The sequence below is a fragment of the Apaloderma vittatum genome, unplaced genomic scaffold (genome assembly GCF_000703405.1).
Source record: "Apaloderma vittatum isolate BGI_N311 unplaced genomic scaffold, ASM70340v1 scaffold16440, whole genome shotgun sequence".
Lineage (NCBI taxonomy): Eukaryota > Metazoa > Chordata > Aves > Trogoniformes > Trogonidae > Apaloderma > Apaloderma vittatum.
The window spans coordinates 3061-19754 of NW_009694162.1; the positions used below are offsets into that span (position 1 = coordinate 3061).

General features: G+C 44.4%; 1 protein-coding gene across 1 annotated transcript; it reads right to left on the reverse strand.

Annotated features, from left to right (window-relative positions):
• Positions 1-10531: 10531 nt before the first annotated feature.
• On the reverse strand, positions 10532-11218 carry LOC104271851 (nuclear factor of activated T-cells, cytoplasmic 1-like; the record flags this gene model as incomplete). The annotated part of the gene is made up of 1 exon (XM_009866663.1): positions 10532-11218. A coding segment is annotated over one exon (687 nt), but the record flags the coding sequence as incomplete, so codon positions are not given.
• Positions 11219-16694: the final 5476 nt, after the last annotated feature.

The following is a 16694-nucleotide window of genomic DNA, read 5'->3' on the forward strand; positions in this document are numbered from 1 at the left end:
CCCTCTGCGCCAAGAGCTTGAATCCAAAATATTCTTTATAATAATAAAGTCGACCCCACTCTTGGGTAATTCTACTGTTATAGGAGGGCAGGCCCCGTTTCAGAAAACTAGTTCACTGGGGCCAAAGGTGCAGCTTGTGTGGTAATAGAACTTAACGAGCAACAAAAAAACTGGAATCCCACCGAAACATTTTGTGGCTTCTCTGTTTTAAGATGGTGATATTGCCCATAACAAAATCCAGCAGCAGGGAAGGGTTTAGAGAGGAGTTTTCTCTTTCGGTTGAGCACATGATTTCTTTTTTTTTAAAAAGTATCCGAGTGATTTTGGTCTGGAAACGCTTACAAATTTTTGATGAGACACCAGGTGCTTTTCCCAAGTTAATATTAAATATAGCTTTGGAAACTTCAGCAGATGTTCTCATTTTTTTTCTAGTGCAAATTTATTTATTTTTTTGCTACTACTCTGCCTTTATTTAAATAGCTGGCTCTAATTGATTCTTTAATACAGTGATTCATAACGTGTTGTGAATCTTCTGTTAATTTACTTGCGAGTCTGTTATTATTTCCTCTGATCTAACACATCCTGGTTTAGAACGTCCATCGAAGTTAATGGAAAAATTTTTCATGGCATTTGGATCCTATTCTAAGTGCAATTTGAAGGCTATCTTTCGAAAGCTGAAAATCAAGGGGATTTCCTGTTTTATTCTTCAATCGTATAACCTTGAAAAGGGGGTTTACAAATCTTCCTCTGCCCCAGCAAAGGCTGATCACTTCTCCTCCCTCTAAGCAGTATTTTTTCTGGGTGACTTCTAACTGGAGAAGAGCCAATGGATCGTGTTCTCTGATTTTTCTCATTTTTATCGGATGCCCTGTTACAGTGCAGGAGAAATCTTAAAACTGATATGGAAATGTCTAAGTTCAGGTGACATGACTGTATTACTTCAAAGAGCACCTCCCACTCCCTTCTTTTCTATCACAATCCAGCTTTTCCAGAAAGACACGATGAGTCCAAGCCCAGATGCACTCATGAGGGGTCTTTGAAAGGGCTCCTCCGGCTTGAACTTTCTGCTCAGATGCTCCTTCTCTTCATACATATAGATATAGATAGATATAAATATAGATATATAGATATACATAGAGATATAGATACAGATGATATCTAGATATACATAGAGATATAGATACAGATGATATCTAAGTTTAATAAGCATGTTGCTCATTTCATCATCTCCTATCATCTTTCTCTAAATTATTTTAAGGCAAAGTGAGGTATTCTTTAGATACACTTTTCCACGGCAGACAAATCCTGGGCTATTGCTACTCATTTGTACCATTTCGGTTTTAGACAAACTCCTCTTTCTCACACCCACGCTCACCCTTTCCCCTCTTCTTCCAAAATTCATCTTCCTTTTTCTTTTTTTTTTTTTTAATGGGGATGTTATATTTAACCTTCCTCTCATTTCTCTTTTTCTCAAGCCTTCTTTCACCCTAATTACACCGCCAGGTAGTTTCACAGCCATACCCTTAAGTCCGAAACTTTAAAATGCTTGCTAACTGTGCAACTACATCACGAGAAAGCTTCTATTTTTATTTTTTTTGTAAACGTTTCCCAAATAGAATAAATGCATATACACACATGTGCTTGCTTGCTTTTATCAAGGGACCCCTTCCAGGACACCCTTTGAATGAGACCTCGTGCAGTGACTGGGGGAGGTACATCTGGCCAGAGCCTGGTGTCATTATATCTTTCTGCAAAACCTGAATTTGCGTTGCACCAATTCTAGCAATTTCAGGAAGTTCTGGCCTTTGCCTGCCAGGGCTCAGGGGACAGCTCTGTATCGCCTCGCACAATGTTTAACAGTTAACGAGATTTTTTCAGAAGAAAGAAAACAAGAGTGTGTGTAATTGAAAAGAAATCAGGACTGTCTTCTCTGCTAACCTCTTTCCGTATGACAGCTTCACACACGGTCATTTTAGATTGAGAAGAACATTTGACCCTTCCAGTACTGCTGACCCAGAGACACATTACTATAAGGAGAAGAAGCCTGGAGTTGTTAGAGGCTCATGCAGATGCTCTGAGATGCAAGTCCTCAAGTGAATACCTGGGTCCACACACAGCAGGGATCATGGTAGAACACAGAGGGGGGGAAAAAATAAAACAACAAAAAAGTGCCAATTAATAGCAAAGAGACCACCTCCATCAGTTCCTTCAGTCTTCCAAAAGAAGAGCTGGACAGCAAAGCTCAGATGCCTGAGAAGGTTTTGTCGGGGCTGAGAAGTGCATCTCAGAGGCACACAGCAGCTTGGCACCAGATTTTGAACCACAGAACCATTAAAGTTGGAGAAGACCTCTAAGATCAAGTTCAACCATCAACCCAGAGCTGCGAGAGGCCTTTCAGTTCAGAAACTAGCTGTGCGCAACAGGAGGTCCACAGGAGGGGCTTCTCCAACACCTCATGTTTCTGAAAGGTTTTACTCAACAGGCACCTGCAGGATTTTCAGAGAAGTCAGTCATGAGTAGCAGGGACTTACATCACTCTCACCCACCACAACTTGAAAGCAGCAAAATAATTAGTATACCCAGTCTCATAGCTCATTACATCTATGTCTGTGTATGTGTGCACACATATACCTTAGGTGTGTGTGGATTTGCATACACAGGATCGAAAGAGAACTTAAAATACATTATTCTTCAGTTTTATATTTCTGGAGGCTTCTCTTGTGACCCAAAATAGCATTTTTTTCTACTTCTTAAGTCATTTCCAGAAGATTTTGCTTATGAGGTGGCAATGAAACATATTTTCCCTGAAGCACTAGAAAAAGAACTGACTGCTGCTCCCAGGGTATCAAAATTGATTTGTAGTATCTGCTCCAGTACCTATTCTGCAACCCCAAAGGTACAACAAGAGTTATGAAATGGAACAAATCTTCAGGCCCAGCTCCTATAGAAATCTAACAAGACAGCATAGACATGAAGAGTCAAATCTTGTCTTCTGCACTTTCATATGGCTGCAGAAGGGCCAAAATATAAGTAGAAGAATCATGCTTTAGTTGTGCAAAGGCAAGGCCAGTAAGGAATGTTCCTGAGTGCACAGGATGCTCAGATCACGTGAGCTATAACTACATAAGGACCACAGAATTTCATCCACTAATTATGGACTCTGAGAGCCTGTAGCACTGTTTTCAAAGACTGTTCAAGCTCATATTGCAGCTCACATGCTCCTCAGAGACAATACAGTTTGGGGAATTTTGACACGCTTGCAGCACCATCTCACGTGACTTTCTGATACTTGTCCCTTGTCTGCAGACAACCCAGCCAGGCTGGCCACCGAGGAACAGCACCGTGGTTTTCCTACTGTAATTTCTAACTCGCTGATTGTTTCCAGGTATTTGCAATGCCCAGACTTTGCAGGCTTCCTCGGCGACACGAGGAGGAACATTTTGAGGGTCTGCTTTTTTTCATTAAGCTTCCCCCCAGCCCAGAGATAAGCCTGTCGCGCAAAGCCTGTGCCCTGCTTTGGGTGCAATCAGGAGAGGAGGAAAGACCAGGAGCCGGGTTATCAGGCAGCCCAAGTCTCGACAGCAGTGGTCAACCTGCTATCAGGCCTGTGACCGAGCTCCCCGCAGATGACACAATCAACTGAGCCGCGCAGAAATCTGCTGGGAAGGACTCCCCCTCCGCCTGTCTATCGGCGACCAGATTTCCATGAATGCAGCTATTATGTTTTAAGTCCCAGCCACGCGCTTGGTCCCATTCCCAGCAAACCCCGTGGGAACAGCATTATTGGCTTAAGCAGGAGCAGAGGCACAGATGCTTCTGCTCGGCGAGCGGTGCTTGGCCCCAAGCACCCAACGTGGAGTAGTCAAGGGGTTTTTTTAACTCTCAGTCGCTTCAGCCTAGCTCTGTGTGATGCTCTTCTCCCTGGAGAAGAAGGGTCTCCTGCAACAGCTCCCCCCCAGAAGTGTTTTGCCAGGATGGGGTGAGGACAAGGAATCATGGAGGACATCTACCAGCCATGAGGCCACACCTGATGGGCTCACACTACGCAGCTTCATCCGAAAATGTTTTGAACAGATAGATCCCTAAAACAAATCGCATCAGAACAAAGCTTTCTCATGGAGTTCGTGCTTCTGCAAGCCATGTATTTTCCTTGGCACTCCTCCAGGTTTAAAAGCAGATGTAAATGTTACCAAGGCTCAGACACAGCAACTTCTTCTCCCCTCAATCGCCAAGGAAAACTTACAGAAAATAACCCACAAAACCTTTGCCATTTGAAACAGCAAGGCCAATGGCCATTACTATGGAAACAGGAGAGTGAATCAGGCATGGGAGCAAGAAGTGCCTTCTTCCCCAGCTAACTGCACAGCCGGGCTGCAGCCCGGAGCTGGCGCTTAGCTAAAAGTCATGGAATCATGGAATGGTTTGGGTTGGAAGGGACCTTAAAGATCATCTCATTCCAACCCCTCTGCCATGGGCAGGGACACCTCCCACCAGACCAGGTTGCTCCAAGCCCCGTCCAAGCAGGGGGTGAAATGGGCTGAACATTTAATGACTCAGAATACTTCACGTGAAAGTGCGCTTACAGAGGCAGATCAAACAAACGCTTGGGCTCGCAACATCAAAACCACTCTCAAGTACCAAACCACTGCAAAGCACTGCCTGATGATCTCGGCAGCTTCCCCATCGCTTGGCCAGCCTCCTCCACCAGCATCCACCATCACTGAATGAAGGTGGAGGCCACTCAGGACTTCTTTGAAGGGACTGGACACATCCTGCAAAGCCTGAAATGCAAGGATCTCCCTGGAAATCTAAGTTCTGCTGTTGGAAGAAAGCAAAGTTCGCTACTAGATTTCATGGCATACAGCACCTGGGACTGGGGAACACCTTGTCTGGTCAGCTCCTCTTCTGAGGGCTTCCTTCTGGTGGACCTCGAGAGGAGACTCAACTTATCAAATCTGCTGGAAACGGCAAAACCTGATCCCGCAGACGTGCACATCTACCCGAGGCCTGACTCGAGCGCGTTACTCCAACGCTGCCTTACTCACTGCGTACAACCCCGTCCCCGAATGTGAACGACTCAGCATGTTTTATCACGGTAGCATGTACGCTTTCAATCATCGTTAGAGACGAGGAGGGTCCAGGCTCAGGCCCCGTGCCAGATGAAGTCAAACTTTCCATGAGGAAAGCTATTTGTTTTCTCCCAGAGCTGTGAGGCTTGGCCAAGAGGGAGGGAGGGGAAAAGCTCGCCCGAGCCAGACCCAAGTGTAGACAGTGTTACCGGACTTTGCAGACTACCTGCGTGTTGTTCTAATGACATCTGGACTACTGGAAATCACTGAGTTTTCAAAGGCATAATTGTGGCAGCAGCAGCAGACTAAACTTAATGCCTTGAGAGCCGATCGCTTTAATCATGGGGCCGAGATGTATGGAAAAGGATACATTTCAGCAAAAGAATAATTCTGTCTGCTACGGTTCCTGTTCAAATAAACTATATCACCAAACCACGTGCATCTGAAGAATATAGAGGAGCGAAAAAAAGAACATATGGCAAAAAACCCCCTTTCGTATATACTGTATAGGAGATATATGGACTTGTCAGACATCTAACAGTTCAACACTGTAACCAATTCATGGGAATGACATTAGCAATAGCTCATATTACATCCAGGAGTTACAGCTTTTACTGCAAAAGTTATTTTTAAAAGAGCCATGTTTAAAATGAAATGGCTGGCAGGGCCGCAGCTTTCAGTAACACTTTACCTGTGGTTTTGCCACTTTTACGTACTTATTGGGGGCTTAATGCTCCCAATTTACCTTTTCAGGGTAAAATAAGTCGCAATGAGTGCATTCATTGGCACCGTGCTATAAAACTCACAGCTGTGCAAAGACAATCACAAGAACAAAAGCCTCCTTGTTCCACGGAAGATGATGATGTGGTTCTGATACTTTCTGTTAGCCATATAGCTAAACATCAGATACCCTCCTTTATGGCCTGTGCATTTTCATCTCACTACACTGAAGACGTACAGATCCGAGCAGGACTGAGACCTTTGTGAATGCATCCGGCGTGGAGAGGAGGGGGCTGAATTAATTATACAAAACTTCAGACAGGGGATCTGTCTTTCAGATATCGTTATACCAATTCTGACTCCTACACATTCTGAAAAACAGGTTTTTTCAGCAGCAAGTGGAACCCTGGGCCCCACTGCCGGCAACAGGAGCATGGATGGGGCTGCATCTCAAAAGTGGAGAACAGAACCCAGGCAAAGCTTGAAGAAGCCAAGGTCTTCTTCAGCTTCAGTGCTCAAGCATGCCTCAACAGAAGAATCCTCCGGGATGCTGCTTTGCTTTCAATTAAACCTACTTGTGTAAAGTTCTGTGCATTAATACAACAAATAGGATCACAGTGTGCACAATACAGCTTGAAATCTGTTGAGAACACAAGTCATACATTTTTTCCTGTTGGTACCAATGTGTTTTGTCCTTGCTTTTTCAAAACAGCTTCATCTCCATCTGGAATGAAAACTACTTTCTTTGATATTTCCAACGGCAGGAAATAATTTCACAACTGAGTGTCATTCTGCTGCAGGTAAAAAATGTAATAGCTTGTGCAAGTGCCAGTTACAACCTAAAAAATGTTTCTTGGCATTAGCACGCCTACTTGAACTCTCAGCATCCTGGTGAAATAGAAGATTTGGAGCTCAGTTCTGTGTTCCACTCAGGCTACGCTAGGCCCAGGAAAGGGAAACGGGGATGAGGAGGGTGATTTTAAGTCACCTTAGCATCTCCTGTTGTGAGTCTGGCCAGTTCCCAGCTGCAGGAACATCATGAAAGCTCTGTGAACCCACACTCCAGTGCCTCTGGCTTGGAGTTTCTTCTACCACTATGAAAAGCAGTTAAAAATTGCAAAAATTATCCAGGCAGCCCTCCTCAACAGAGAAGAAGCATGATTTGATCAAGGACCCAGGAAGAGTTATTATCAGCTTGTGGCTTCCCCAAACTGGCCACCAATTTGAGCAACGCTAACTCCACTCCTCAACAGCCTGCAACAGCACATTAGACTCACTGACCCCCAAATACAATATTTTCTCTTAGAAGTAATTACTGCATGGACTTGCCCTGAAGAGGTCCCTCAAGCCTGCCTGTTTATGAACTTTCCATGAGCTCCATCACCCTAGTACAAGGTAGCACTAATCTACCCCAGGTTAGATCCAAGAGGGACATGTTGGGAGCCATCACCAACTCGTGGTCTGCCAGGGTGCCCTAGCATGCTGCACCTTGCTCTAAGACCTTTTGGTGGTGAGGGCCATGGGCAAAGGACCAAAACCAGGCATAAATCACAGAATCATTGAATACTTTGGGTTGAAAAGGACCTTAAAGGTCATCTCGTTCCAAACCCCTGTGCCATGGGCTGGGACACGTCCCACCAGACAGGTTGCTCCAAGCCCTGCCCAACCTGGCCTTGAACACTTCTAGGGACGAGGCATCTACAACTTCTCCGGGCAACCGGTTCCAAATGTCACGCTGCAACCATGACTTTAATCAGATCCTGCTGTGAAAGCAGCAAAGAGAGTCAGCCACAATGTTTGTTGAACTCGAGTTCTTTGAAAGGAGTGCTGGTGTACAAGCCAGATACCTCTAAATATCAAGAGCACAGCCATAATATATCAGATATCACTTCGCAGGGCGAGTTTTAAATATGTTCTACATGTTGAGTCATATATTCACATAGTGAAATGGGCAGCACATTTAACGAGTAGCCCAGGTGGCTACTGTAGATTTTGATTTAAAATAAGACTGCCAAGACCAAAACTTACTTGCCAAAAGGGAAGTTTCTTTTGGTGCTCCCTTTATATCACTTCAGCTGCCCACCATTACTGAAGCAGAAAAATGTCATATACAGGATATATATTTATATAAACTCACTCACTGTTTTTTTTCCATCTATACTGCAGAGTATAGATGGTCTATATTTGGAGATACTCTGGACCAAAATAAATGACTTTTGCTTTGATCCCATAAGCTGAAAAAAAAAAAATCTGTTTATACCTGATCCGAGACTGCTATATGTATATTAGATGAGTAAATCAAACCTCCCTAAAGTGGTATACAAGCAACCAAACTTTTACCAAATATAATCTGGCATAACCAGTTAGATATTTTCTTTGTCTGGTAGACCCGTAAGTATGCAAGATGTCTATATCTCATTCAATACAATTTCATGTAACACTGGAGGTATTAAATGCCTACAACACACTGTTAAGATCCACTTTTTAAATGGAGTGATGCTCTGTGGTTTTTTAATGTCATTAAAATATTACATTACTTTTAAATTGCCTTGGGGATGAAGGAAAGAATTGGTAGACTTTTATTTAAAAAAAGAAAAAGCCAGACACGTGGTAAGCGGTCGAGTATACGTGACCTCTCTCTGGCTTTTGTATTGTTCACAGGCGCAAAGATCAAAAAAAGACTGATCCCAGTGTCTGCACTGATGGTGGTAAGGTTGCCTCCATGAAATGCACATAGTGCAGACCTAAACGGGCTTCCAGTCCGACTCCCACCTCTGTGCTCCTGTGCCTGAGGCATGCCAGGGCTCCGCAGGGTTTGAACAGAAGGTCTCGGCCAGCACAGGTGCCGCAAGAAACGCTTCTTGCCACGTACTTTCTCTCTCAACTGCCCAAACGCCAAGAAAAAAAGGCAGTAGTAATCCACTCCAGGTTTCTACAAGGGCTTCATTTTCTCAACAGAAAGCACAGTGTGGATGACCCTTCCTTCAGTCAGTGAGACAAGGCGCTGATAGGAAAGAGCAGCTCATGTGGGTTATGCTCTGTCAGCGCGATCCCTGAGACGAACCTAAATACCAGTTTAGACACAGAAGAGGGACTTCCTCCAGTTACCATTTCTGAGTCCCACCCTCAGAGGGAACCGGCAGCGCTTCAACCTTTTGGAACTACGCAAGTTAATTTTTTTCTATGATATATTGTTGCCATGACTGTTCCGGTGTAAAAATTGTTTCTTGGCCTACAGCTCTTGGGGTCAGCCACAGCACGATTTTGATAGTCTGCTGGATGCCAAAGGGAAGTAGAGCTGGATTTGGCTAGCTGAAGAGATCTTCAAATATCAATGCAGATGTAACATGGTGGCTTCTACAATTACTCCTGATTATCTGTCAGAGGACTGATGCTTTTCTGGAAAGACAGCTATAGGCTAGGTTCAGATTTTATCCGTGTTCTCTTCCCTCCACAGATAACTTCTGGTTTCTCTCAAAACCAAAATCTGGGCACTGCTTTGTGATTTGGCTTGTGTAGGTTTCTCCTTTGGTTTGTTGGAATCTTGCTCCTTACAGCATAGATATGTGGGGAAAATGCACACAATATAAAGAAAACCTTGCCACAAAAGATGTGTTGTGAGGAACTTCAGTAAGCTGAATTTCTAATTAGGAAAAATTCCTTAGACCTGTCTATCATGTAACCAATAATAACTTCTGCTAAGAAAAATCATTTTCCTGGAGCTGACAAAAGCAAAAGGCTGCTCCTCGAGCTCCAAAACACTCATTTGTAATCCCAATTCAGTGAGTATCATGCTGTTTAAAAGAGAATGACTAAGTGTCCTTTTTTTAAAAGCAGCGCAATGGATTGTCTTTAAATTTTCGCCGAAAGACAATCGCATTCAGATGTTCCTTGGCCCCAATTAGTTCCAGTGCAGCCAATTCAAAGGCATTTCTTCTTCAAAGAGCATGGTATCTTATAGAAGCTATGTGGCTATTGGAAGGGAACTCACGTACTGCATTAAGGTGAGGGTCCAGAATACTACCAGGATACTTAGCAAGTGCAAAATCACAGTTCAGTGAGGTCACATAATCAAATTTCAAATCGTCCCGTTCATAACGTTTGACTAATGAATCTTTGGGAACTAGAGCCTGACAAGTTCATTACAGCACTTTAACTTTTTAGTGGTGCACACAGAACATGTATACTTATCTTACAAAAGAAAAAGAAAAGCAGCAGCAAGGCCACAGTCAGAACAGAAGACAAAGCAGTTTCAACATCAGATGCCACCAGACCAAGAAGGCACGCAGAAAGATGTGCCTCCGTTTTTCATTTGAGCCTTCTCAACTGAAGGAGAGCAGTTTATCATCTAGTTCCAGTGAGCAGATTTGCACGCCAGACGTTTCACTGCGTTATGGCTGGGACCATGTCTCCTATGTTCTCACTGCAGTTCCACAGCTCACTGGCATGGGCATAAGCTAAGACCACATGGTTAAGATTATTTGCAACACAGCTCTCGGTCATGCAGCTAGCTCTATGGCAACTAACAGCATTTATTGCTTAGATAATACGGTTTCATTATCACAAACAAAATTAAAGAGCCCTTTCCCGGTTTAGAGACAACCCAAGCAAAGGTCTGCACCATTCCACCAGGCTGTTAATTGAACTTTCTTTCCACCGGGATTCAAAAGGAGGAAGGTGTTAAGGGAACTCACTGATAGAGCAACATGGTTGAACGCAAACCTGTGCTGTGGAAGACTTACCATCGTCCAGGTACATCTGGTCCAATTCCTCAGGTTCTCGCTTGATCGTTACAGGAATAGGGGCCAAATTATGATTACTTTCCTCATGCAACTCTGGCAATGACAGTGGTTGGGTTGTTGGAGACTCATTTCTGTGAACCTTCGGCAGTTGCTGCTGCTGTTGCCCCATTATGGATGAGTGAGTTGGACTGCAGGACTGCAAATAGGTTGGCTCTTGGGTAACAGATGGAACTGGAGAAGAGGGACTGTTGGGATAGAGTGTTTGTTGATAACCAAGGGGACAGCTACTGCTCAGATGTTGACTCACCTGCGGCTGCAGCATGATGTGAGATGATTGCTCGGGGGAGCTTGGGTGCACAACTATAGACCTTGGCACTTCCTGGATGGTGGGGACACCTCCAGTGGGCTGCTGAAGTCCGAGGTGACCGTGGCCGGGGTTGGGGATGCACTTGTAAGGAGAGGACGAAAGGTCATGTAGCTTGGGGCTTGCGTTGGGTGAAGGTGACATCACGGTGTTTCTCTGCTGGCAGGAGGCAAAGCCAGCCACGAGGCACGAACCAGGATCAGGGGGCATCATGATCTGCTGGCTGTAGTACGGTTTAGAGAGAGGGCTTAAGCCTTGGTTCATTGGTCCACAGGTTTGAGCAGGCTCATAGTCATCTGTGGGTTCTGTTTTTATAATTGGAACTGTTAAAAGAAGAAAAAAAGTTTTAAATAAACACGAGTTGCGTATTGGTATGATCAAGTTGGCTTGTGGCTAGGATACCCTTTGCAAAACAAACAACGTCTTGAATAAGACTCTCTGTCTCTTTTGCCTAGTTCTCCCACCCTATAAAAAAAATTTGAATGAGTCATCAGCACAAGAAAGTCACAGCTGGTTCTAATATTGAAAAGGACTATTTTCTTTGGACTCTCCTCCAGCACTAATGTGCTATAAAAATCTATTTGCAAATAGCTGTGCTTCAGTGGAAGCTTTGGACCCAAGGGCTCCATGGATTTGTAGTAATCAAAGCAAGAATTTTAACTTGGATATACTACTGCATTTCTACAGCTACCAATGGCCCATTTGATAAGCGCCTGCGCATTCAGTAAACTGGAGCACAACAAGGTAGAGATGGGGCTCTCAGAGTTCAGTGACAGTAAAATTGCGAAGATACATGATAAACTCCTAGGTGTAAGAAGTTTTCAATTACCAGGCTATTTTTGAAAGACGCGGATTTGATTTATTTAGTTTTCACATGATTCTGTTTATCTCACTCACCAGCCAACGGGTGTGAAATACTCAGTTAAGTTGCATACAACTCTCAGCGATTCCAAGTTGGATCCAAACTGCTAATGCCAGCTCCTAACAAATGTTAACTCAGCCTCTGGCTACCAAGAAAAACTGACTCCTGTTCTAGACCTCTGCTTGCTCTGCCCACGGTCCCAAAGGAGGCTCTGCTGGAGCTGTCCTGTCTCTAAACACCACCAGCACATGGAGAGAATGACTGAGCATCAACTCAGTCACGACAAATGCTGAGCTGCTTTCCCAAATCAGAGACCCTTCCTCAAGTCTAAGTGTCTTTTTCACACGGGCTCGCTTTCTCAAACCAGAGAGAGGTGCCTTTGCTGCTTCTCCTACAACGTATGCAGCGCACAGACAGAAGACACCTTCTCTATCAGGAAAATTATAAATTATACGGCCAAGCCAGTCTGTAGATATATTTCTTCCAGCCAGATGCAATTCTAATGCATCCAGCAATTAAGTATGGATGCACAGTGGTATTTACCTTCTTTCCCCAAAAGAGATCCACGGGACCAGCCATCACTTGAAGGTGCTGTTGGAAATTTACAGTGACACCAGAGAATCTTTTGGAATATTGGAATAACCTACCTGTCAAGGCACAAAATTATTAACAAAACATCTTTGCGCAACTCGGCTCAGAGCACGTGCATGTTGCGCGAGTGTCTCTGACTGTATTTTTATTTGCCTGTGTTTTACAAACACCCTTATGAATTCTCCAGCCATTTACTATGCCCATGTACGAGCCTTTAGAAGCCCTAAAAACGCACATGTGTGCATGTGTACATATAAAACCTCTTTTAACACTCACAAATTTTGCTGCTGGTGAATGCACTTCACTACCCTCGTTTTACAGCCCCCTAGCCTCCGGTTAACTTTGCTCCTTTTATGTTCTTTTACATATAGGTGCTCACAACACTTGCTTCAAGATTTCTAGCACCCCTAGTAAAAACATGCCTATATGTGTAACAGATGCGCAGGTGCTGCTCGAGACGAATGTGCTAAGGATCCTCGTAATCTTGTTTTCACCTGCTCATGTGCTACACGCTGGCCGACAGGGCTACTAATGCACTCGATGCAGAGAAAACGATTCCAGGTTCAGCGACAGCTTTATAAAACCAATATCACACCCTTTACGAAAATGAGAGACCAAAGAAACGCACCTAGACAAACACAGCAGTTCAGATATTGTAAGAAAATACCTTTAACAAGTTCCTGAGCTAGCAAATATTCTCACATGTTTTATATTAGGTTCACTGTACTAGCACTAACCACAGCACAGCTGGAAATATGATGGTTGTTGAACACTGAATTTTCCCAATATATCACTGTTATAGAAACACCTGCACTAAATAATTCCAAGCTCAACCACTGGCAATTCAACTCCAATAAACTCTAGAGTTGTCTGACTCGTTATAACCTAGGGGAGGGTTACAGCCCCGGTGGCAGGCAGGCTTTAAAGAAGGCAGGTTCCTAATCTCAGTGTGATTTTTCATTGCAGCTCTTCTAAGACACATCTTTGCTACCTGATTTACCCAGCACTTTTTTATTATTATTATTATTTCACTTCACTTTGAATTCTTCCTTTATAAAAGCAATGTCACGATGTCACAAGCAAAAAAGTCTCCCTTTGCAAACATCACATAGCTTGTTTGTATGCTAATCTCATCACTAGCCCGGGTATCACACTGAAAGAAAAAGAATTAATGCTGAAATGGTGCTTTTCCATTTTTACAGCCATTTAACACCATGCAGAGGGAACATACAGATCTTAGCAAGCTGAGATGGCAGCCACTCACTCCCCTTTAAAAAAGCGTAACTGTCGTCACAGGGTACCAGTTTGGAGAAGGAAGATCTGCAGGATTTTTAGTGGGTTTTTTTTTTCCCCTGGAGAAATCATTACTAATGACCCAGAAGATCTTGAATCTGACCTGTAAAGGTGAGCATGTGAGCTGAAACCTAAGACATTAACACTGCCCTTTCTGGTTTAGACCTCAACTTTTGTATTTTACATGAATAACTATATTACTTGACTTGTGGAGGACAGATACACTGCAAATTGCTACATTATACCAGCTACCAGTTTATTTATGACACCCTGTCCTGCATCTGCTTCTCCCCAGCTTCTGTAACTTCACCAAACAAAGTAACAAAGGCCAAAAATCTTTGCCAAAGTTTGTATTTCCAAACTCAGTTTGGCCGAGCTGTAGGTCTGACCTCCTGGTTGCTCTGAAAATGCTTTGCCTGTGTCAAAGTTGGCAAAAATCACTGTATATAATCACAGGGGGATGCGACATGATACAGAGAGCACACTTAATTCTTCTTGGGATTAATATTTCACAGAGAGTGGTATTAGCCTGACTAACTTCTAGCTCAGTAACTCAAATGCGAAATGGCTTGGGAAAAGCCTGCCAGGGGCCACCCCTAGTCATAGAGCAGACCTGGGCTGGCAGGTAACTGGGAAGCCCTACAGCTGATCAAGAACCTACAAGAAAGAGAAACCAGAAACTGGACTATTTCTTAAATTCAGCAGAGCCCTATGAAACGGCAACAAGGATTCCACCTTGAAGCTGCTCCAGGATGCTCAGACAACACCCAGTCTTGCAGAATGAAAAACTGGGGCTGAATCTGCTGTGTAGGATATTGAAAAGGCTGAGGTGCTCAGGGAATTTTTTGCCTCAGTCTTCACTGGCAAGGGCTCCAGCCACACCGTCCCAGCTGCAGAGAGGATGGGTGGAGATTGGGGTACTGAAGAACTGCTCACTGTGAGTGAAGGCCAGGTCTGGGACCATCTAAAGAATCCAAAGGTGCACAAGACTTGACGAGATCCACCCATGGGTCCTGAGGGAATTGGCAGATGAAGTTACTAAGCCACTTTTCAACGTATTTGAGAAATTGTGGCAGTCTGGAGAGGTTCTCACTGACTGGAAAAGAAGAAACATAACCTCCATCTTCAAAAAGGGGAAGGAGGAAGACCCGGGGAACTACAGGCCCATCAGCCTCAGTGCCTGGCAAGACCATGGAGCAGATCCTCCTGGAAAAACTGCTAGGGTACATGGATATAAAGGAGGTGACTCGTGGCAGCCAATATGGCCTCACCAAAGGCAAATCGTGCCTGACAAACTCGATGGCCTTCTAAGATGCTATTACAGTGTCAGTGGACAAGGGAAGTGCCACTGATGTCATCTACCTGGACTTGTGCAAAGCATTTGATGCTGTCCCACACCCCATCCTGGTCTCTGAACTGGAAGGGCATGGGTTTGATGGATGGACCCCTCCATAGATAAGGAATTGGCTGGATGGTCACACTCAAAGAGTTGCGATCAATGTCTCAGTGTCCAAGTGGAGACCAGTGATGACTGGTGTCCCACAAGTAACAGTACTGGGACCAGTGCTATTTAGCATCTTTGTCAGCGACATGGACAGTGGGATAGAGTGCACGCTGAGCAAGTTTGCCGATGACAAACTGTGGAGTGGTCGACACGCTGGAGGGCAGGGATGTCATCCAGAGGGACCCTGACAGGCTTGAGAGGTAGGCCCATACCAACTTCATGAAGTTCAACAAGGCCACGTGCAAGGTCCTGCAGGTGGGTTGAGGCAATCCCAAGCACAAACACAGACTGAGCAGAGAACAGATTGGGAGCAGCCCTGAGGAGAAGGACTTGGGTGTGTTTGTTGGCAAGACAACATGAGCCAGCAGGGTGCACTTGCAGCCCAAAAATTGAGCTGTCTCCTGGGCTGCATCAAAAGGATTGAGACCAGCATTATAAAATGGACATGGATCTGCTGGAGCGGGTCCAGAGGAGGGCTGCAAAGGTGAATAGAGGATTGGAGCGCCTCTGCTATGAAGACAGGCTGAGGGAGCTGGGATTATTCAACTTAGAGAAGAGAAGGCTCTGGGGTGACCTAATAGCTGCCTGCCGATACAGGAAGGGGGCTACACGAAAGTCGGAAAAGGGCTTTTTACAATGGCTCATAGTGACAGGACAAAGGGCAATGGCCCGAAACTGAAAGAAGGCAGATTTAGATTAGGTATTAGGAAGAAATTCTTCACCATGAGGGTAGTGAAGCACTGGAACAAGTTGTCCAGGGAAGCTGTGGATGGCCGTCCCTGGAAGTGTTCAGGGCCAGGATGGATGGGGCTTTGAGCAACCTGGGCTGCTGGGAGAGAGGTGGCTCTGCCCACAGCATGAGGTTTGGAACTGGATGATCTTCCAGGTCCTGTCCAACCTTAACCATTCTACGATTCTATATGCCGAGATTTGTCAATAACAAATTGGCAACGATGAAGCTAGAATTTGTGATATGGTAAACAGAAAGGATGGTGTGGTTTTTACATACGCACAAACTCACGAGCAAGGCCCTACAATGCTGGAGGATTGAGCCCTTGCCATAAAAGGGAAAAAATTAATGCAAGTTTGGTTTGTGTGATGAATTTTTAAACGCTTGTTGCTTCACAGTGCAGTAGGTCGGATGACAGACAATTTTAAATAAGTCCTCCATTTTTAATATTAAGATACAACAGAGCTCACAGTTCTAAATTAGCCTGATAAGCAAATTAATCTGCGCTAACTGGTTTTCAATAGTTCAATGATGGCTTCTTAGACTCTGGACTCACGTCATTATGTCATCTAATTTAATACGAAGTTCTGAGAACTGCGCACTGGCAGCAGCTCTGGCTATAAATCAAAGCTTCTTACTCGGAGAGACCAGGGTTATGACATCATACTGAGGCAACTGGGCAGAAGACAATGGTCCTTCTGTGCAGGTCTGAATCTGGGAGAAATATTTCAGTCAGTCCTGCAAACCCACATTTAAATGAAAGGCCTATCTAGCAGGTAAAAAGTTAATATATCAAACCTTGAAGAAAAATAATAAATC